The 22,195-nt window shown below is 34.6% G+C and overlaps 1 protein-coding gene, 1 long non-coding RNA gene and 1 pseudogene across 2 annotated transcripts in view; 1 reads left to right on the top strand and 2 right to left on the bottom strand.

Moving 5' to 3' along the window:
- The first annotated feature begins 3,513 nt into the window (after window positions 1–3,513).
- Window positions 3,514–13,057, top strand: LOC102603385 (replication factor C subunit 2-like; annotated as a pseudogene).
- A 1,584-nt stretch (window positions 13,058–14,641) lies between these two features.
- Window positions 14,642–19,358, bottom strand: LOC107059032 (pentatricopeptide repeat-containing protein At1g77405-like). The gene is made up of 2 exons (XM_015305402.1): window positions 15,907–19,358; window positions 14,642–14,835 (listed from the first exon to the last, which is right to left on the bottom strand). The coding sequence occupies exon 1, from the start codon at window positions 19,114–19,116 to the stop codon at window positions 18,193–18,195; it is 924 nt and encodes a 307-aa protein (XP_015160888.1). The 5' UTR covers window positions 19,117–19,358; the 3' UTR covers window positions 14,642–14,835; window positions 15,907–18,192.
- A 105-nt stretch (window positions 19,359–19,463) lies between these two features.
- LOC107059033 (uncharacterized) overlaps window positions 19,464–22,195 on the bottom strand; it is an 8,001-nt gene continuing 5,269 nt past the window's right edge. Inside the window, exons 2-4 of the long non-coding RNA XR_001472479.1 lie at window positions 20,624–20,682; window positions 20,366–20,424; window positions 19,464–19,523 (exon numbers count right to left, since the gene is read on the bottom strand). This is a non-coding gene — a long non-coding RNA (uncharacterized lncRNA). The remainder of the gene's footprint in view (window positions 19,524–20,365; window positions 20,425–20,623; window positions 20,683–22,195) is intronic.

The raw sequence follows: 22,195 nt of genomic DNA, 5'->3' as shown, positions 1-22,195 counted from the left end.
TTATTTTTTTTATATTTAAAAATTGCGTAAAAATACTATAAATCATGATAATTAACAACATAAAATATGTTTTCAAAAAAAATACGAAAAATTCCACTGATTCTTGAAGTGAGTCTATCGTTAAAATACTATAAATCATGATAATTGACAACATAAAATATTTCAAAAATGTTGTATGTGGATAGTCTTATTGTGCCTTGAATAGGGTCAAACAAAGTACAAGTTTGTGATAAAAAAACTTATTCTTTTATCCACGCAAACAATCGCTTCAAAAACTCCGTTATTAGCCCCAAAACATACCATTTATATTATTGGGCCTGTGCATAGCACGAGCAACATTATCTAGTTTATAGTAATAAGAGACAGTACATGCACGTCTCCGTCAACGTGCCTGCTTCGGCGTGTTTCGGAAAAAAAGTTGAAAATTAATTTCTTTTGTTCTACTTTGACAGTTCGAGTTGAAGCAGACACGTTTTCATAAACGTGCCTGCTTCAGCATGTTTTATTTTATTATATAAGAGACAGTACGTAAGCAGGCACGTCTCCGTCGACGTGCCTGCTTCAGCGTATTTCGGAAAAAATTAAAAATTAATTTCTTTTGTTCTACTTTGGCAGTTCGCACTAAAGCAGGCATGTCTCCATTGACGTGCCTACTTCAGCGTGTTTCGAAAAAAAAAATTAAAAATTATTTCTTTTGTTCTACTTTAATTTAATTAGTGTATAATTTTTTTGAAATTATGCAATCTGTGTTAGCTATGACTTTTAGTTTTAAATTCAAGACTTCACGCTGAAGCAGACACGTCTCCATCGACGTGCCTGCTTTAGCGTGTTTCAGATTTTTATTTTTTTAAATTACTTCTTTTGTTCTACTTTAATTTAATTAGTGTATAATTTTTTTGAAATTATGCAATCTGTGTTAGCTATGACTTTTAGTTTTAAATTCATATTTTTTAGTTATTGCTTTATTACTTTGAATGTTGGTAATATCTGTTTATATCTTGTAATTACTTTGAGTAAAAAATCAAGCAGGAACGTCTCCGTCGACGTGCCTGCTTCAGCCTGTTTCGAAAATATATTTATTTTATAAAATTACTTCTTTAGTTCTACTTTAATTTAGTTAGTGCATAATTTTTTCGAAATTATGGAATTCGTTTTAGCTATGACTTTTAGTTTTAAATTCATATTCTTTAGTTATTGCTTAATTATTTTGAATGTCGATAATATTTGTTTAAATCTTGTAACTACTTTGAGTAAAAAATCAATGATCGATGACGAAAAATACATTAATTATGGACATCTTAAATGGACCTCTTCACAATAAATTTGCTCAAACAAAAAGTAATTAACAACTTAAATATATAAAAATCATATTAAAAATTAATCAACTTTCTAAATTCTACCTATATCACATAAATTAAAATAAAAAGAATACTAAGATATTGGGCCCGTACTAGCATAGACACCTGTGTCTAGTTCAATTTATAAGTACTGGTTATATGGTAATTGACAGATTTATTATGTTAATTAGTAAAATATGTTATATCATACTATGTTTACTGTTCAGTACATTTGAATTAAGCTGAACTTAACAGCAAATTTCCAATTTTCAAATATCATTTTTCACTTTAAAGATAAGATATTTATTTTGTAGTCCATTTTTTTTTAAAAAAATGAAACATTTTTTGTTTGACAAATATTTTCAATATTTGATGGTGCTATCAATATTTTATGTTGGGTCTCACTTATTTGACAAAAAGTTCACAAAAATGTACTGTTCTATTTAAAAATTTATTCATTTTTAAATGGGATAAGGGATTGAAAAATACCTCGACTTCGGTCGAATTTGCTGTTGCGATACTAAACTTTCATGAGGACCTATTACCTCCCTAGACTATTTACTACCTATTTTAAACATATATATTTGCCCACGTGGACATAAAAAATAATACAAAATTATAAATAGTAATGTGTCCACGTGAGCACAAATATACCTTCAAAATAGACTATTAAATAGTTCAGGGGGTAAAAAAATACGGTATTAAATAGTTTAGGGAGGTAATAGGTCCTCATGAAAGTTTAGTATCGCAACAACAAATCCAACCAAAGTTGGGGTATTTTTCAGACCCTTATCCTTTTTTAAATTTTAGATCTTTGCAAAAAAAAATTATATTTCTTAATTAAATTTCGTATTCAGTCAAATACATCATATAATTTAGTAATTTATCATATGGTTGACATTGAAACTTTTGAAGCTTTCTATAAATATTTGATTTATATTCTTTTCATTAGGTACCTACTTATTCATATTTTGTAGAGCAGTAAATGAAACTAACAAATGGTTGTTGGCTCGTGGCTATATTTTAAGATTCTTTTTTCTCTTAAAAATAATAATTTTAAACGTGAAATTGTACGTTTCTTTGTTCTTGAAATGAATTTGCTAAATAGTTTTGTCAATTGTTTCATAAAATTGTCAGCTAAAATTGAATAAGATGTTAAAACATTTACCACCATTAGTTGATTGTCATTGGATCTAATGTCGTTATAGATTTTATGGACATTCATAAAGAGTTTTAATTGCCGCTAAAAATAATATTTAGCTATAATTAAGTTATTGTCATTTTTTAATTGTCGCTAAAGATCATTTTTGGTGTTGTGACAAGAAATGAAACCTATAAATAAAATATTTAATATATTTCTTGTTAGAAAAAACACCTAAGAAATAAGTACTATCCATTTAGAGCCTGTTTGGTATTACTGTTAAAAACTGCTTATATTTAGAAGCATTTTTTTTAAATGACATTTTAAAAAAGTGTTTTTTAAAAGAAGAAAAAAAACAATTTGTGTTTGGCAAATTCATTTGAAAAGTGTTTTTGATAAGCAAATCATGTTTGACTAATCTATTTAAAAAAGTCTTTTGAGAGTCAAATTACGAAAAAAGGGTAAGCATCAATGTACTTTTAATATTAAGATTATTTCATAGAGAAAACTATTTTAAATATCTATTAGAAATTTTTTAATTAAAATTTTATATTAATTAAATTAAAATATACATTCAAATTTTCAATCAATATTATACATACATAAATAAATTGATTAAATGTTAATATAATATTAACATGATGGCTTAAATATAATTCAAAATATCAAGAAAAATAAATTTAAAAATCATTCCACAAATCAAACCATTATATACGAAAAATTCACCACAAAAATAAATAAAATCCTTCATATTTTTAATCCTACAAAAATGTTGTTACATTTATTTCAGATTCTGTAAAATAAAACATAAAATAATATATAAAATATAAAAGAATAATAATATATAAAAATCTAAAAAAACTCATATAAAAATAAATATTTGTATTAATTAGTGGAATAATATGTATATTTTAAATTATAAAGTGTTGGGCCAAATTCATTTGGGTTAATATGTTGAGAGTCGGCCCAAATGACTGCGTAAACATATTGGCAATTTTCCCATTTCTTATTCTTCCTCTCCAAGCGGGAAACAGCTATGGCGCCAGTCATGCAAAGCTCTCAGCCATGGGTCGAGAAATAGTAACCTTCCAATCAACTTAACTCCTCTGTTCTATGCAAAGCTCTCAGCCATGGATATGTAATTTTTAAATTTTTGCAGTTGACCAAAGCAAGTGAAGGATGTAGCTCACCAGGATGAGTCCTCACCAACACTCTCGAGACCTCTAACGTAAACCATCACTTTCATTTGATTGATTTATTGCTAAGCACATTAAACACTTACTCCTAGTGTTTTCTTAAATTCCCCGTTGAGAATACATTTACTTTATTGTGAAGAAACATCAGTAACTAAGTTGTTATCATTTTTTATTTCTTATAGTGCCCGCATATGTTGTTTTATGGTCCTCCTGGAACTGGAAAGACGACCACTGCTCTTGCCATTGCCCATCAGCTTTTCGGGTATGTTTTTAAGTCATATGTGGATTTTACTTGGGCTTTCTTCTAGTTGATGTTAATTTCATTTAGAATTTTGTAGGCTGGTTAGTTGATTATGGATTCTGTAGGTCTGATTCCTGAAAATCAATTTCTATTTTAGCAAAGAAAGTACTTTTTGATGTCAATTTCATTTAGCAAAACTGGTAGTAAATAAGTCTCTACAAATCTGATTCCTGAAAATCCCTTCCAGCCACCCAAAACCTATGATGCTAGTTGCCATCCAACTGGGGCTAGGAGTTTCTATCTTATATTGTTTCTAGCTTAGAAAATAAAATAATTTCCTTCTTCTGCTAAAAGTTGATTTTAAATTCAAGTGTAAAGAGGAATGAGGCTGGAAAAAGTTCACTACTTTTGGAGCAATTTGAATTCTCCTTCTGTTTTCAAAGAACGATATTGAGTAATAATGGAACTTTGGGACATATGTTCTCTTTCTACTGTTTTTATTCTAGATATTGGAAGGACTTTACAGCTTGCTGCCTTGCTTCAATTTCTAGGACCTGTATTCTACTCCTAGCTTTTCTCCTAGCTGCTTCTAGTTAGTTGTCTTGACCTAGTCATGTTTCTACATGCACGTTCTCTCCATGATTCATAGATAGACAACTAGGGATGTTTTGTTTAAATGCATTTGGATAAGAAAATATATTTACTTCCTTGATTCTATGTCCATATGCTGCTTAGGATTTTAAACTATACTTGAGTAATGTAAAACATATAGGCCTATTGTTTTTTCTTATCCCTATACGTTTAGTGAATTCTTCTGGAACCTGTCATCTAATGAAACATAAGAGATGGGCACTTCCATCTTTGAACATTTTAATTGGTAAAATCCTCTACCTGACAAGAATCTTCTTGGTGGGTTTCCTTGTGGAGTTTCTCTGCTTGTTTTTGAGATTAGTGGATACATTTTATCATGGACAAGTGGCTATTAATATTCTCTGACAGAAGAGAAATCATATTATCAAACTTGGTACTTATGAGTTTCTGCTGTTTGATTGTTTCCTTTTTCCTGCCTTACTTTCAGTGTGTATATATTTCATCTTCCAATGAATTCTTCTTTGACAGACCTGAGCTGTATAAGTCAAGGGTGTTGGAGCTAAATGCTAGTGATGACCGTGGTATCAATGTAGTTCGCACAAAAATTAAGAACTTTGCTGCTGTTGCTGTAGGTTCTAATCGGCAAAGGTATACGTTTGTCTTGTCTAGCCCAGTTTTTAATGCATTTTAAGCCTCTCTTTTACATTGTTGTTTAAACAACATATCTTCCTTACTCATTTCAGTGGTTATCCCTGCCCACCTTTTAAGATCATAATCCTTGATGAAGCAGATTCAATGACTCAAGATGCTCAAGTGAGTTGCGTTACTTGTTTTACTAATAAGCTACATAAATTTGACCTAACACTTGGATTTGCAGAACGCCTTGCGACGCACTATGGAGACATAATCAAAAGTTACAAGATTCTTCTTCATTTGTAACTACATCAGCAGGTTTGGTATCATTCTGCATTTTTTTATCTTGTTGATATTTTCTTGCTTCTATGTCTTTCCGATTTCCTTTGCTCTTCTTAGTTCTTACAGGTTTGTTTGTAAATCACAGCAAAATTAACTCATTTTTTTTCCACATAAATTGATTAGTCTTCCCTTGAAATTAAGCTTACTGTTTCTGTTGTAATAATTTTCGTTGATGGAAGAAAGTCAAATATCAAGAAGGGTTGTATATTCTGCAACTGTAGAATTGGCATCATATCGCCAAAATCTTAAATAATTAAAGAATTCTGGAAGCTGATTTACGCCTTCTCGTGAGTTCCAAATAACAAGTACATCGGGGTTCTATCTTTAAATGATCCTTGAATAGCTGTGGTGAAACTCAGATTCTTTTAGCTATTTCTTCCCTTTTCTCTCCTAGGTATGGGAAAGCTGAAACAAGCTCAGTGGTGAAAGTCGATTATGCGGCTAAGTGGAAGTAGTGGTTCATATCAGACTTAGCTTGTCCATGAAATCAACCTTGTCTTTTCACTTGAAATGCATTTCGCCTATTTACAACATTTAATGAAAGTATTTTGCAAACAAAACTTGTGGTGATTCTTTTTTTTGGTTTATTTGTTTGTGGCATCGTGGTATGAGGATTACTGAAGACATTCAACAGTTTAACTGTGATGTGAATATTGATGGATAAGTGCCGGTTTGCATGTGCAATTGGTTTCATCCACTCTCTTTGTTTTACATATTTGTGCCTTTGGCTTGCTTTTAATTCAGTTTGATCTTCTTTAAGCTGTTTCAATGGTATGCGTGAAAACAGTTTGGAGTAGGAACAGAATTGTTTCATTCTAATGATAGAATACTTTTATCATGTTGAAACTGAGATATGAAGGGCTAGTTACGACATTGTTTTCTAGTCTATGGTATTATAGAGCACCCGTATGTGTAGGAAAAATAAACACATTAATCATAATTAGTGCAACCAAATACCACTTTTTGGGCTTGGGATACTATAAATCTGAAGCTGTTACAAGATGCCTCTGTTGTCATGAGTGGAATCTCTTGCCATAATTTTGGGTTTTTCTAGATGGGAAAAAGGTGCATCTGTGATTTTGCTTATCTAGCTATTACCATATAGGTATGCTTGGAAAAAATGCAAGATTTAAGATGAATGCCTGTAAAAAGTCACTTTTGCTGACTTTTGGGATAAGGTATGCATACACTCTACCCTCCCAGGCCGCATTTGTAAGATAACACTGGCTATATTGTTGTTGCCTGGCAAAAATCATTTTTGCTGAAAGAAAAATTATTATAGTTTATTGATGATTGACATTTGTTCACCCTTTAAAAGATCTTTCAAGATTTCTGTGGATGTGCTTAAGCTTTAAGGAGTGGGGAAGATTATGATAAATATATCATGGAGAGAAATTGTATTGAATGCTCAATGCTCTTCGCTGGCTTATGACCTTCTGGTCTTGTCATGTTTTCCCTTCCTGTGAAATGATCTTTTTTTCCTTTACCACATTTATGCTTAAGTCATCATTTTCTACCACTATGCTATTTACTCTTTTTTTAAAAAAAAGAATCTATCGACACACAAATAAGTTTGACTTAGCCATTTGTTCATCTACATGAAATAAAGGGTGGTTATACTAGATGATCTTTTCCCCGAGACAAAAAAAGACTTCTTGGAGTTTGATGTTTATTTTCCATTCTCTTGTAAGTAAGCCACTTCGATTACATGATAAGTTATTGATCTAAGTACATTGTTTGTAGAACATTAATAAATTGAGTCATCTTCTTTGGTTTAGGATCATAGAGCCACTCACTTCCAGGTGTGCGAAGTTTAGATTCAAGCCACTTCCTGAAGAAATAATGGGCAGCCGAATATTGCATATTTGTAAAGAGGAAGGTCTTAATCTAGATTCAGAGGTGTGGATGTAGTAACTTGATTCCTAGTTTGTAAAAACTGTTTGCTTCCTTCATTTAAATGATGGTTCAATTGTCACTTTGGAATTAAGCTATATATAGGATTGTGTTATCTGATTGCAGGCTCTTTCTACCCTCAGTTCCATTTCTCAAGGTGATTTGCGAAGGGCAATTACATACTTACAAGTAAGATGAATTTTCTGCCTTCTACATCTTTTAATATTAGGAAAAGAAGCTAAAAGAATTGCTAGTTGGCTCAGCACAAGAAAAAAGAATATTATCTATAAAAAGAACCATTCATCATGAATCAGAGGAAAAGATTTCTCTGCTTCGATTTATCTAAATATAATCTGCTTAGTTCTAGATTATATCTTTGGATTATGCAGCGGAAAGAACAAGGATAAGAACTATATATGCAGTTCTAGTTATCTTCACTGAGATGAAAAAATACGTAGGACTGAAGAAGTAAAGGAGTATAGGCGCTCTTTCCTGGAAAAAATGTAGTTCACCAACTGGATTTAATGACTGATCTGCTTGGAACGCCTTCAATGGATACAATTTCTTGTGTGCGTAATGACAAGGCTAGGAGATACCTAATTAGCATGAGAAAGAAGCAGCCTGTTTCTTTTGCTCAGAAATTTCCAAATGCTGATCCTTTGTCCCTTTAACTTCTTGAAAGGTTACTTGCTTTTGACGCCAAGGATGGACCCACTGCTGATGAGGCACTAGCTGATCCTTATTTTAATGGTTTGGCTAAATCTGAAAGGGAACCATCATGCAAGTCAATTTCAAAGATGGAGTTTGAATTTGAGAGGCGAAGAGTGACGAAGGAGGACCTCAGGGAATTAATATTCCGGGAGATACTAGAATATCATCCTCAGCTGAGGAAGGACTACTTGAATGGTGTAGAAAGGACTAATTTTCTGTACCCGAGTGCTGTTGATCAATTCAGGAAACAGTTTGCTCACCTGGAAGAGAACCGTGGTAATGGTGTTCCAGTGGTTCCGATGGACAGGAAGCATGTCTCTCTTCCAAGGTCTACAGTTGTACATTCAAATCCAATCTCTTCGAAGGATCAGCCTATTGCTGCCAATATGAGAGACCGACAAAATGGTGAAGAGTCTTGCAGTAGAAACTGCAGAGATTCTGAAGGCCTTGCAAGTAGTCTAACAAGAACCCTACAGGCTCAGCCAAGAAATGCACTAGCCAAACCAGGAAAGGTTGTTGGTCCAGGTTTGGCTTATGATTCGGGAAATAGAGAAAAATATGATCCTAAGCCTCAAGTCAGGAATGCAGTAGGCACCCCTCAGATTATGTCTTCAGTGTACAGCTACGACAGAAGTGGGGTGGTGAAGCAAGAAAGGTCTGTTGAAACAGAGAGGGGTATGAATTCTCATTCAAAGCCAATGGCACCATGTGGAATGACTGCTAAGTTAGCCCCAGATGTCGCTATAAATATTGATAGCAACCCATTCTATATGATGCGAGCTGGAGTTACAAAACCAGATTGTGTTGATGACTGAATCACCATAGACACAAACTTATTGCAGGCGAAATCTCAATATGGTGGAATTGGAGTTGCAGCGGCAGCAGCTACTACTGGTGCAGCTCATAGGAAAGTAGGGACTGTTCAGTATGGTATGTCCAGGATGTACTAGAAAATACCTCCAAGTGGTGAAATGGTCTTTATGAATTTTTGAGGTTTGGGGGGGGGGGGGGGAGTCCGATCTCAGGAATGGTGGCAGAAACTCTGGGACAAAAAGGTATGGTGGTTGTACAGGCAGGAGAATCTGCAGGGATCTAGGCCTATTTTCTAATTGTCAGTTTTTCCTAGTTATTATCACATAAAGACTAAATTATATTTTCTTCATGAAATTCATGTAAGTGATGGTAATGTGTGTGCCCATATCCCCTTCCCCTTCTCCGCAACAGCGAGTCTCTTTCTGAAATATTGCGAGTGGTACGGATTCAACGATTGAAAGTACCTTTCCCCCGTCCTACGTTTCTATCTACAGTGTGATTGAAAGATAAGAGGCGAAGTGAGAAATGTCCCTCGTGAACTATTAAGTTTTCTTTTTTCGTTCACAGGTTAAATTAATTCCCCTCTATCTTATCACAGTTACTTCTTTTCATTATGAGGCAATTGGTTTAGTATAGGTATTTTAAAACATGTAATTTTCAAGCTCATTTTGTATAGGTATTTCTTTGTTTATTTGTGTACATTAAGGAACCACTTTAACTACCCAAATACTATAGTGTACCTTGATGTATATAATACTGAATGTTTTGTGGAAGGAATAAATATTATCCATTTTCAAGCCTTTGCGTTCTTGCCATCTTTTACTTCCTGACTAGATTATCAACCTTGTAAATTGATTGGTAATATTTTGAATTGCGGCAGAGTGCTGCTCGGTTATTTGTATCTTCCATATCTGCTAAGGACCTAATTAGTGTGTCTGGGGTAAGTTTATATCTGGTTCTGTAGTGTTAGTTTGATACTGCTTTTAGATCAACTACAGGACCATCTGTAAGTTTTCACAAGATCAATGCGTTCATCTATCAGAGTGCCTTTGCTTTACCTTGATGTATATCATACTGAATGTAGCAGTATAGGTTTATTAAGAAATTCTCCTCATTAATACTGTCGTCTTTATGTGTGGTTCTAATTTATTCTTTTTATTTCCAACGAAGGCTATTATAAATTTCAGCATTTTCTTTGGGCTTTTGATAATTGGGCTATACTGATGTGCTCAATCTGAGAAAGTTTATTTGCCAATTTTAGTAGTAGTAGTTAAAACTAAGGAAAGAAGAGAGGTTGTTTTGGAATGTCTTGCTTGATTAGTCCTTTTAAGCTCCGAGGATAAGATAATGTCTTTAAATATCTTAAAACGAGAAAGCAAGCATAAAATCCTTTTGAGTGGTGTCAATATATGGATTCTGCCCCCAAGGCCTAGGTGGCAAAAGGTGGTGGATTTGTGGCTTAGGTCACAGGTTCAAGCCCCACACCATGCAAAGCGAAGCCCGGTATTTAAGTGGAGAAGGGTAGAGGGGCGGGCCCATTATCCACCGAGTTTAGAAGGCTGTGATTGGTCCAAAGGGTGGGTCACAGACGGATTTCTCGGTTATCAAAAAAAATATATGGATTCTTAACTGAAAATATGCAGATTCTAATATTGAACCTGGACAATTTCTTAACAATGTTCTTCAAATTAGAGCATGCATAGTGTATGCTCGTTACTTATTTCAAATATAATCACTCGTGGAGTTCCATGGTGATTTTGCAAACATCTGTTGTCATTTGAGTTGACAACTTGTAGCAATAAGTTCATACTCAAATCTTTTTGTTAATTGATGAAGTAAGTTGTATTGAAAAGCATTAAGAAAGATGTAAAAAGCTTTACAAAGAAAGGTTTAAGCCCCTTACACTGCAAAAACTAAAAGAAGCTGGGAGTTTAAAACCATGAGCAAAAACTCAAGGTTGCTTAGCCACTGAGAGGGAACTAATAAAATCTAAAAGGGGATAATTTGCTCCAACTAAAAAGCTTACTAAACACTTAGATTTTAGAGCACAGTTAGGAGTTGAAGTCCCATCAAAGCATCTGTTGTTCCTCTCTGTCCATAAACACCAAAAAATACATGTTGGGATCATTTGCCAGATCTTCTTGATGACTCTATCTACTTTCCCTAAGCTCAACTTTCAACTGCTTCTTTTAAGCTGTTTGGGGTTGTCCAACTGATTCCAAATATTACTGTTAACATGTGCCATAGTTCTGCTGCAACAGGAGTGTAAAATAAAGTTAACTGACTCTTGAGTCTTTTTGCACATATAACATCTGTTCACCAGCGAGATCCTTTTCTTTTTAGATTATCCTGAGTTAGTATGACATCTTTGAGGGTTGTCCAAGTAAAACACTTGACTTTGGTGCGTAGTTTTGTCTTCCATCAGCTTCCAAGGCCAAGGACCTCTCAAAACGTTGACAGAATTCGTTCTACTATACCTGCCTTCACTGAAAACACTTCTTTGCTTGAATCTCCCCATTTCAGGTTGTCTGATGTTTGAGGATTCACTGGAAAACCTTCCAAAGATGATTAGATTGGTACTACGATTTTGCTATGGTTTTGACATGCGTAGATATAGAATTCAACTTAATTTATTGATCATTACATATAATTCAATTTATACAGATCAGTGAGCTTTTGCAGTTCCCAATCCTAAAGGATGCTTTTTGAAAGAATCATCCTTTAGATTATTGATGTACTTCCATGTCTGTGAGAGTGACAACCTGCTTTTGTGTGCTTCTTTCTTTGATGAAAAATAAAAAATCTTAAGATATATGTAGTGTAACTTGATTTCACGAAATTAGTTTCATTTATTCATTTCTAATAGATTTCAACTATTGCTGCAATTGTTTTAACCATATAAGCTCACATCTAAAGTCATGGTCGATACTCTACTTTTGGTTTATAACCGAGAAATTGTCTGAGTTAGCTGGCCCAATTCCATGTTTGTACAGTTATTCAACACTTGGGGGAGTGTAAGCCCACCCATCTGCCCTGTTTGCACTTAAATACTAGGGTTCTACACTTATTTTAGTAACTGACGTGCAATTACTATGATCAGGTCATCCCAAATGAAGTTGTTCAGGCTATATTCTCAGCTTGCAGAAGTGGCACTTTTGACTTGGCAAACAAAGACGTGAACAATGTCATTGCAGAAGGATATCCTGTTTCTCAGTTGCTGTCTCAGGTCCCAATATCTGTGTATCATCTCACTTTTCATTCAACCATGCTAACCTGTTTTACTAATATGCTGCCTGCTTCTTTCAGTTGTATGATATAGTAGTTGATGCAGACAACATTTCTGATGAACAGAAAGCAAGAATATGCAAGAAATTTGCTGAAGCAGACAAGGTTATTCCTCTTCTTCAGCTTACTCTAATAGTATTGTTGTTAAGAGTGATTATTACTGTTTATACTCCGTTGTGTTTTATTTTTTATTTCCTCCATCTCTGAAAGAATGGTAGGGTTAGAACTACGAGGGTCCAACATTTAATTTTCAGCATCAATTCGTACATTGATTTCTTAATTTGCAGTCAAAGTAGAACTTTTTTCATACATGAAAAGTGTTTGTAAAAATTGTAGTCAAAAGTACAACTTGTTTTGACTCTTTAACATTTAAAAGTGTCTTACAAAATGAGACGTGAGTACTATTTTTGGTTATTTTTCTCTTTTCCGGGGAACTGGAGTACTGACTAATGAGTAACTGTATGCTATGAATTCTGTATTAATGACAGTGTCATCTGACATTCTCCCCTAGAACTAGAGTTCAGTTTAGTGCAGTAATGTATCAGCACCATAGAATTGACTGTTTCCGGCACAGTTAGCTGACAATGATGTGCTTATGTTTTCCTTTTTCTGCAGTGTCTTGTAGACGGAGCGGATGAGTATTTGCAACTTTTGAATGTTGCAAGCAGTACAATGCAAGCGCTTAGCAACATGCCACAGGACATGGCATTTTGAATTTGTATTCCTCTTATCAAACCTTGCTAAGTCACATTAATCAACGACTTATTTGGTTTATTGGGAAGTCTTTTGATATGGTTTGCTTTCTAGTCTTTCTTCTTTGCCTCATAAATTTGTCTACGTAGATAACGGCTTATATATGCATTTCATCTTCATTATATATATAGCAAGAATTGTATTAGGAGGAAAAATACAAGTATAAGTTTGACCCGACCTGCCATGGGAGTTGCCTCAGATTGGTGCTTTCCGTCTCCATTGCTGAAGCGAGCAACAAAGAAGAATATGAAGAAGAGTCATAAGAATGGACCCGAACCGGGACCGGATTACTTGTTGGATCTAGAGACAATTTGTCGATGGTCAGTGTCTAGCCGGAAGTCAATTTCTCCTTTTCATGATTCACTTTCCTCTTCATTTTCGTCACGTGAGTCGTCGCCAACCAGTGAGCGATGCTGATTGGGTTGGCTTTGCTCTGTTTTAAAACCAACACAGTTTTTACTATTTCTTTTGTGTCTACCTTTCCTAAAATAGTTATTTCTCGCTCTGTTTCAATTTATATGACATAATTTTGATTTGAGAATCAAAAAGTTTTACGTATATAACTATGAATTTGGCATTGAATCTTCAAGTTTTGATATGAGTTTTGAAGGTTTGCCCTCAAGATAGGTGGAGAGTTAAAATTTAAGATTATTCATTTTCAAGGTTATTGAGTGTAATTTTTAGCGTTTAAAGATATGGAATATTATTATTCATAAGAATTTGAAAATCGAGGCTGGAGTATTAGACTTGTTCTGCTTCGATAGAGGCACTGTAACCGTAAGTGGAACAACAATCATTCAACCGATTGCTCTTATCCTTCCCGTTGCCACAAGAGAGAATAGGTCAAAAGAACCGTATGAATAATTGACCATTCTACTTTTAAAGTATGTGAATTGTCCATAAAAAAAAAGGCTTCGAGAAAAGGAGTAATAATTTGGAATAGGGAATCTCAGTAACTCAGTTGGTTAATTATCTGAACTCTCACGGTTAGATTCCCCACATTTAATCCCCTATCCTCAATCTTTTTTGAAAAAATAATTTGAAATAGTTTATAAAATTTCAAAAAGAGTACGTTGTCGTTTGTCTTACTCCTCCGCAATTACAGGTGGCCCAACTTAATGATTTTAACGGGTGACTGGCATGTCAAAGAGATTCTACTATCAATATTATCGCAAGAGTCAACATACCTCACTAATAATTTTATAAAAAGTCAATAGTTTTTAGGACTGTGCATCTCAATATTTGATCATTGATCAGATTTTTTTTTTTGGCCACATTTGAAATGGAGATGTGCAAGTAACCTACATATCACGTATTGCACTCTTACTATGGAACAAAAATTCAGGGAACTTGTCGAAGGGTCAGGACTGTCTTACCAACCAAACTTGGTAATCTGAAATGGAAGAAAATCAAATCAAGTGCACAAGGCAAATTGGACAAGACCTTGATTAAGTAACGTCTAGAATCCATGATCTTTTGATTAACTTCTATCAATGAATGAGTTTTTACATTATTATGTCAACTAAATGATAATTACAATGAATGCATAAGTGAAATTAGCAACCTGACATATAAGGTAAAAGTTGGTGTAAAACATATTAAAATACACTTATAGCCAGCAATTCCATACAGTACTAGTAAGAATAGGCCCGGGTGGACAGTATTTTTGGGATGGCACTAAGCATCCCAAAAATTCGCCTGATTATGGGATGGCACCAAGCATTGCGGTTGTGTCGAGAGAATGTGTTGCTGGGATGTACTTAATGCCTGCATCAGACGTGTTTTCAGGTGGATGACTGAATCCTCAGCACTGCTCTTTCCATCCCAGAAAGACTCGAGAGCAAATTTCAGCTTTTTCTTTGGGTCCAGGGATACCCAACAATGTGAGATGCAATTTATCTGGTTCATAAGAAGCACACAATCAAATATACTCTCTGAACAGACCTTCCACCAAGACAGGCTTGAATAGAACACAATAGCTATTAAGGATTCATATAGTTGACCCCAATGAATTTGAAAAGAAGGCTGGCAGTATGACAAGGAAAAGAATAAGCAGTAATGTGCATCTTTCTAGCTTGGAGAATTTGTTTGAATCAGATCAAAGAGACAGGAGAAGATCAAATGTGACCTAGATTGGGGGTGTTATTAATCCTTATTGGTGAAGAACATTCCAATTTCATGTTCTTAGAGAATTTAGAAAGGCATTAGTACGTATCATATACAGAGAGATCAATAGCGAGTCAATCATAATCCATGTTAATTCTATTATTAAATAGGAAGGTAGGAGAACAGGATAAAACTATGGAAGCTACACCAATTAATTTGCATCCGAAGTAGCAAGAATACGCTTATAAATGACCAGAATTCAACACAAGCAGGAAAGTAGAAAGGCTAGCCAGAGGAAATTATAGATTGAGGGCAAATCACAAGAAATCTGAAGGAGATATTACCTGAAATAAGTGAACGAAGTGGAAGAAGCAGGTCAAGCACAGAGAGAATGGGAGGAAGATGAAGAAGCGGAGAAAGAAAACAGAAATCCCAACAAAGATCGATGAAAGTGCAAGGAATACACCTCTGCACATCTCCATTACTCTTTATGGGGTATTTTTCAGTGTCCCATATGAAGTTTACATGAGACTTTATTCAAATTCAAATCAACTGGATGTTGTCATTTTCAAATCAACTTTGTTCAAGTTTATCTGAACAACCAAACCTGAACCATCTTATACAAATGTCAAAATTAAAGGGCTGCAGTGATACCTAACTTAACGCCTGTAAATTTCAATTATATAAAGAAATCAATTATCAACCATCCTAAAGTAAAGGCATATAAAGGCTACTAAATAAATAATTGAAAGATGTATCAGCTACTGTGGGGCAGAAATCTTGCTTAACATTAACAATGTATATACAAGTAAAATTATAAGCAACATACATTCTAAATAGTATATTGTATTTTTGGGATCTGACCTTTTTTGGCAGCGGAAGATGATTCTCTTATCGCTAGAGCTTGCTGTCTAGGTAAATCAACACCAACTCCAAAACATGATGCTTCTTTCGTTCACTCAACCAAGAGACAGCAGCTTGCTGAATCAACATTTTTCACTCGTCACCGCGATAAAAGCATTTCTTTTTTGTCAATTGACAACTGTGCATACAGATCAAGTCTTCTGAGCTTAGTTTTAGAAGCTCTTTCTGCTGACTAATGATGCTTTCTTTTTTGGGAGGAATAAGTTGGTGCCATCATTTTTTTATCTGATGACATCTCGTACAATGATAACGAAGTTGGAAAACCAAAACAAAGACAACAGGAAATGAGGAGATTGAGCATCCTTTAAACCAATAATATATACCACATGAATGAACAATCGATGAAGTTGCTAAACTATTACTGAACACGTCAGTTAGCATATGTCACCGTATAATGTATACAAAAATTGCAGCTCCTATGTTCTGTCAAGGTCTCATAGTTGCTTCAGTAATTGCACAGAAATAACATAGGGAAGTCTCACAATAAATTAAAGCTCTTGCAAACAGGAGCAAACTCGGAGGAGAAAAAGTTGTCCAACTCCAACACGATCGAGTTAAAGGCAAATGAGAAAAGATTTTGCAGCTCAAAGAGATCGAGTTAAAGGCAAATTAGAAAAGATTTTGCAGCACAAAGAATTCACACAACAAACAAAGATTTGAAAAACGATTAGCTCCTAAGACCTAATTTCCGTAATCTGTAAGCCCATGGCAGTAACAACTGCAAGCGTTGTCATAAAACCTAATTTGTCCAAGAGATTGAAGGAAACAATGGCAAGAAATTAAAGAATCAGCTGAAGATGAAAACCTCGATCAATCTGAAGACGAAACGGAGGTAAAACCAAAGCCAAAACACACAATTACATACATAATGAAGCGACAACCATGTTCAGAGACAGATGACGCAGCTGACTTAAGAATTTAACACGTGTAAGACTTAGTTACTGATTGAAGTTTTTTTCTTCGTTGGTGTGATAAAAACATCTCTTTTTGTATCATGTGATAATTATGTATGTAAATCATGCCTCCTGGTCCTTATTTTAAAAGCTCTCTCTGTTGAGTAATATCATTTTCTTTTTCAAAAAGACTCTAAATTCTAGCTCCGCCTTTGGACGATGTAGGTAGCCTATCCTAATGTAAAATATGACTAATTTTACTGCTCGAACCCATGACTTATAGGCCATTCTAACGTAAGCTATGACTAATTTTACTACTCAAACCGATGATTTATAGGTCATCTTAATGCAAGTTATGACTAATTTAGTGCTCTAACCAATGACTTACTGGTCATCCTAATGTAAGCATGACTAATTTTACTACTCAAACTCATGACTTATAGGTCATCCTAATGTAAGCTATGACTAATTTTACTACTCAAACTCATGACTAATATATATCTTAATGTAAGCTATGACTAATACTAATATATATCATAATGTAAGCTAATGACTAATTTTAGTGCTCGAACCCATGAATTATAGGTCACATAGGGATATAACTCTTTACCCGTGATTTAAGCCCCCCTCCCCCCCCTCTCTTCAAATTAACAGCAGCAGAGAAAAAAAAAAAAATCTTGCATACATGCACCACATTATGAGGAAAAAAGATAAATAATTAAAAAATAACACAGCAATTTAAGAAGAAGTTGGTACCATTGATTTTTTATCTGCAGACATATACTGTATATCTTAAAACCTAATTTCTACAAGCTTCATCACAATAACATCATTAAATTAGTACAAAACACTGACAATGAATTCAAAGCTCACCTGAGATAACAAAGAAGCTCAAATCGAAGAAGAAACGAAGGCGGTGATAAAGATATGGCAGAAACAGAGAACAATTAGATAGAAGAAGTTGAAACTGCGGACTTTCTTTTCTCATCTTGAAGCTACGTTATGACGTTACACGTGTAGCAGCAGTACCTAACACGTACTACCCTAATACCTGGAATGACCAAAAAGCCCTTGGACAGCAAGTTGGCAGGACAACGGCCAGCTGCTTCCAAGCCGCTTCTATATATAGAGAATTACAGTATATAAGTTAAATCCCTTGTGCTTTTATAAGATCAAAATCCACAAAAAGCTAAGTTGTGCAGACTCTTCACTTTCGATGCTGCATTCGTGTCAAATTCTCCAAAAATACACTATTTTTGGAGAATTCGACACGCATCCATCAACATTTTCAAAGAGTCTGAGCAAACATAGATAAAAAGTATAAAATTCAATGCTATGAAACACTTTGATGCTGCAACAAAGGTTTTACTTTCATCACTTGTCTAATCCTACCTTTAATACCATCTTCTAATCTTGTACACAATTCTTCATCAAGCAAATCAATCTTCCCAGAAGATTCTAAAGCATCACGAACTAGTTTAAAAGTATATTCTCTTGGAATCGAACCTTGTTCAGCCAATTCGACAAGAAGATCTCTTGCCTCCACCACCCTACCAGTTTCACACATAGCATGAATTATCGGTGTATACGAACTGTTACATGGTAGTACTACTCCATGATTCATTCCTTGCATTCTTCTCAGCATTTCAATAGCCTTATCAATCTCATTTGTAACACTATAATACCTAATGAAAGAATTATACGTAATTCGATTAGGCACAACCCCTCTTTTCACCATATCATCCAACAACTCCAATGCTCTCTCTATCCTATTAGTTTTGCAGCATCCATTGATCAAACTATTATAAGTTACTACATCAGGAACAAATCCTTTGAATAGCATGATACGAAACAAGTGATTCGCCTCCCATATTCTCCGTCTAATAGCTTTTCTACAGCCAGTTTCCATACCATATCTACAATAAGAGCTAATCAAGATTGTGTAAGTAAAGACATCAGGTGGACACCTAAAACCAGGCAACTCCATTTGCTCCATCAAGAACTTAGCTTTTTTGAAATTCCCAACTCTACAAAGAGCAAATATGAGTGTGTTGTAAGCATAAACATCAGGCTTACAGTGAAATTGCTTCATTCTGTAGAAAGTAGTCAATGCTTCATTTACCAACCCTTCTTCTCCTAGGCATTTTATCAAACACGTAACGGTCGGTGTCGTCAAAAGCCCTCTTCTCGACATTCTTTTGAGAAATTCCCAAAGAAGCTTCGAATTACAAGACCCTTTGGCAAGAACAAGAGACATTTCTCTGCAAGTGAGCTCATTGTGAGTAAACCCACAGCGGGTCTCAACCCAATGGAAAAATTCCAATGCTTTCTCCAATCCTAATTGTACCTTTTGAGCATCTCTATGAGCAGCTGGGCCAAGAATGAGCACTCCCTTCCGAGTGTTATAGAACTCTTGGTTTAGGTTTCTCTGCTTTAATGGGGTACGGTGGCGAAACCCATTTTGTCGGCCAATGGATCTTGGGGGATTGGAAGAGGAATCTGGGGATTGATCTTAAGACTTGAGAAACTGTTTCTACAGTCCAAATGGGTTGGGGGAATTGAAGCCTCAAATGACCGATTTCTTGATAATAGCAGCCATAACTTGATCCATAACGAGATTTTGGTATGAAAGGAGAAGAAAGTGATCTTGATGACAACACGATTCTGCAAAGCAAAAATATTCAAACTTTCATACTATATAATCAACCAAAGCCATCGTCATTGATCGCCATCAACACTAAATGAAATGAAATTAGGGGGTGCCAAAATAAAGCTCAATCCATCCAATCTATTTAAGTTTAGATGAGTAAAAAATAGCTAATTTATTAGTTCAATCCATTTCAGAGATCATTAAGAATTGAGTTAATATATATCTCAAAAGAACTCATAAAATCTTGTTAAAATATTTTCTTAATTTGATAGGTCAGTACTTGCAGCATTCCACTGGTGGTATACTTTGGAGGCATGATCTAAAATATGTGAACATACGAGTTAGAAGAAACTTCATAGAGTTAAACTTTATCGCATGAACTAGAATATGAAAGAAGGGTACCTAATGTCTTGTAGTCTCCCTATTATAGATGAGGCGTGCACATCCTAGAACACTTGAACTCGGTACTCAAATACTAAGTTTGTCACGCTCAAGCCATACCCTAGGCGTGATCGATACCTAGAACCTTTACTGGTCCCTAGCGAATCTTTGGTCTGACTTACTACTGAGCGGAAGACTAAACACTTACATATAAGCTTTAAAAGAGATGAGCATTCAAAACATCTAAAAATACTTTATGAAAAGTTTGAAATGTAAATATGAATCATAATAATAATATTTAAAACATCTGATGATCAAAGACTTAACTGACTCACTAACATGTCTATAAAGCCTCTACTGAACTAAGGTAGGTGCGGAACAAAACCCAAGACTGCTTGAATAATGAACTAGAATGTTCTACTAAAACTAAATGACATAAATAAATTGGAGTCCTCCGAAAGCAAGGATGTCTCACCAAAAGCTGATGGAGAGGATCTCAATGAAGCGTCTACTGGCGATCCTGAATACATGTATCTACATCATTAAAAGATCCAGTGCCAAATGACGTCAGTACATATAATGTACAATATATAAAATAGCTGAATGAAACACTTGTTAGACTAAGGTAGGTGCGGAACAAGACCCAAGACTGCTTGAATAATGAACTAGAATGTTCTACTAAAACTAAATGACATAAATAAATTGGAGTCCTCCGAAAGTAAGGATGTCTCACCAAAAGCTGATGGAGAGGATCTCAATGAAGCGTCTACTGTCGATCCTGAATACATGTATCTACATCATTAAAAGATCCAGTGCCGAATGATGTCAGTACATATATAATGTACAATATACAAAATAGCTAAATGAAACACTTGTTAGACGGAATATACTTAACTGAAAGAGTAACTCAGAGAAGAACTATAAAATAGATAACTGTAAAGTAAAGCATGCAAGTGTATTGAAATCAATAGAACTTTACAACTTAATCATATAGAATGATATCAAATGCTAAAATAGAATACTTTACTTTTCTTGGGGAGTTTCTTTAACCGACAACCATCACTATGAGCCTCGTGATGATACCACATCTTGCCCACATTGCCAGGGGCATCTAATACTTTGTCAAGATAAAAGGAAGAGATGAACTAATGGATCCAATAACTATGCCCTTACCAGGGGCTTTATGAGGAGTTTCCCGAATCAACGACACAATCCTATCCTATGCTGGCTGCAAAGTCATGGAGTTTGGATTATCTAACTCGTACCCAACTCGGTGTTCAATACTACTCTCAAAACATGCAAATATAGTTCCATTTTTTGAGGAGTACAGTTCCATTTTAGGAAAAAGCTAAGGGTCCCACCTAGGGGAAAAGCTGAAAATATTGTCTTGACTTGCTGTTCTGCATATTCTTTTATCAAAACACTAAATTTACTTTAAAGACGGACTGAAAATCCTTTCTCTAAAATTGATTATCTTTCTTTAAACAAGCCTTGTTTTTTTTTCCATGAAGATAATACATAATAATTGATATATCAAGACTTTCATAGAATTCATAATTAAATAGGGTTCATGGGATGAAATAAGCACGATCAGTGATTAAGAATCATCCAATAATTGATATACTAAAATTGCATAGGAGCGGGGTTTTACCCTGTGCGCACCCAAAGGATAGCAGTTGCAGGTTTCCCTTGGGCAGAATACATAAATTGGACCCTTAACTTGGCTTCAAATTATAACTTTGACCTTTAACTTTGTAAGTGCACAAATAGGCACTTTAACTATCCAAAACTTAAACAAAAAAACACTCGGATCCTACCTGGCAAAATGCGTGAAATACACTCAAATTAGGCGCGTCAGATGTAAAAATCAAGGGGGCCAACAGTAAAAAAAGCATTGAAAGGACAATTAAACCCTCTTTATATTTTTTTCAACAATTTTCCCCTCTTTTTTGCATTATTTGTTGTTCACTGCAAAATGCAAGTGACATTTAATAAAAAAATTTGTTATTACGAAAAAAAATTATAATGAAGTTTTTTTTTATATCTTTTAAATATTTAAGTAATTAATTATCGTGATTTATAATATTTTATACAATTATTTAGTATAGTAAAAGAAATTTAAAAAGAAACACGCATCTTTCAATAGTAAAATATGGGTCCCCTTTTTTTTTTACAGGTTGACCTCCAGCCTGTATAGTCTTTTTTTTGTCCAGAAGGAAAAAGGAACACGTATCGACCCCAAGGTCCTCTCTATTCCCGCTTATTATATTATATACTAGTGATGAAGAGCCCGTGCTAATAATTA

The sequence above is a fragment of the Solanum tuberosum genome, unplaced genomic scaffold (genome assembly GCF_000226075.1).
Source record: "Solanum tuberosum cultivar DM 1-3 516 R44 unplaced genomic scaffold, SolTub_3.0 scf00761, whole genome shotgun sequence".
Classification (NCBI taxonomy): Eukaryota; Viridiplantae; Streptophyta; class Magnoliopsida; order Solanales; family Solanaceae; genus Solanum; species Solanum tuberosum.
Note: the sequence above shows the minus strand (reverse complement) of the source record. Positions and strands in the feature narration are given on the sequence as shown.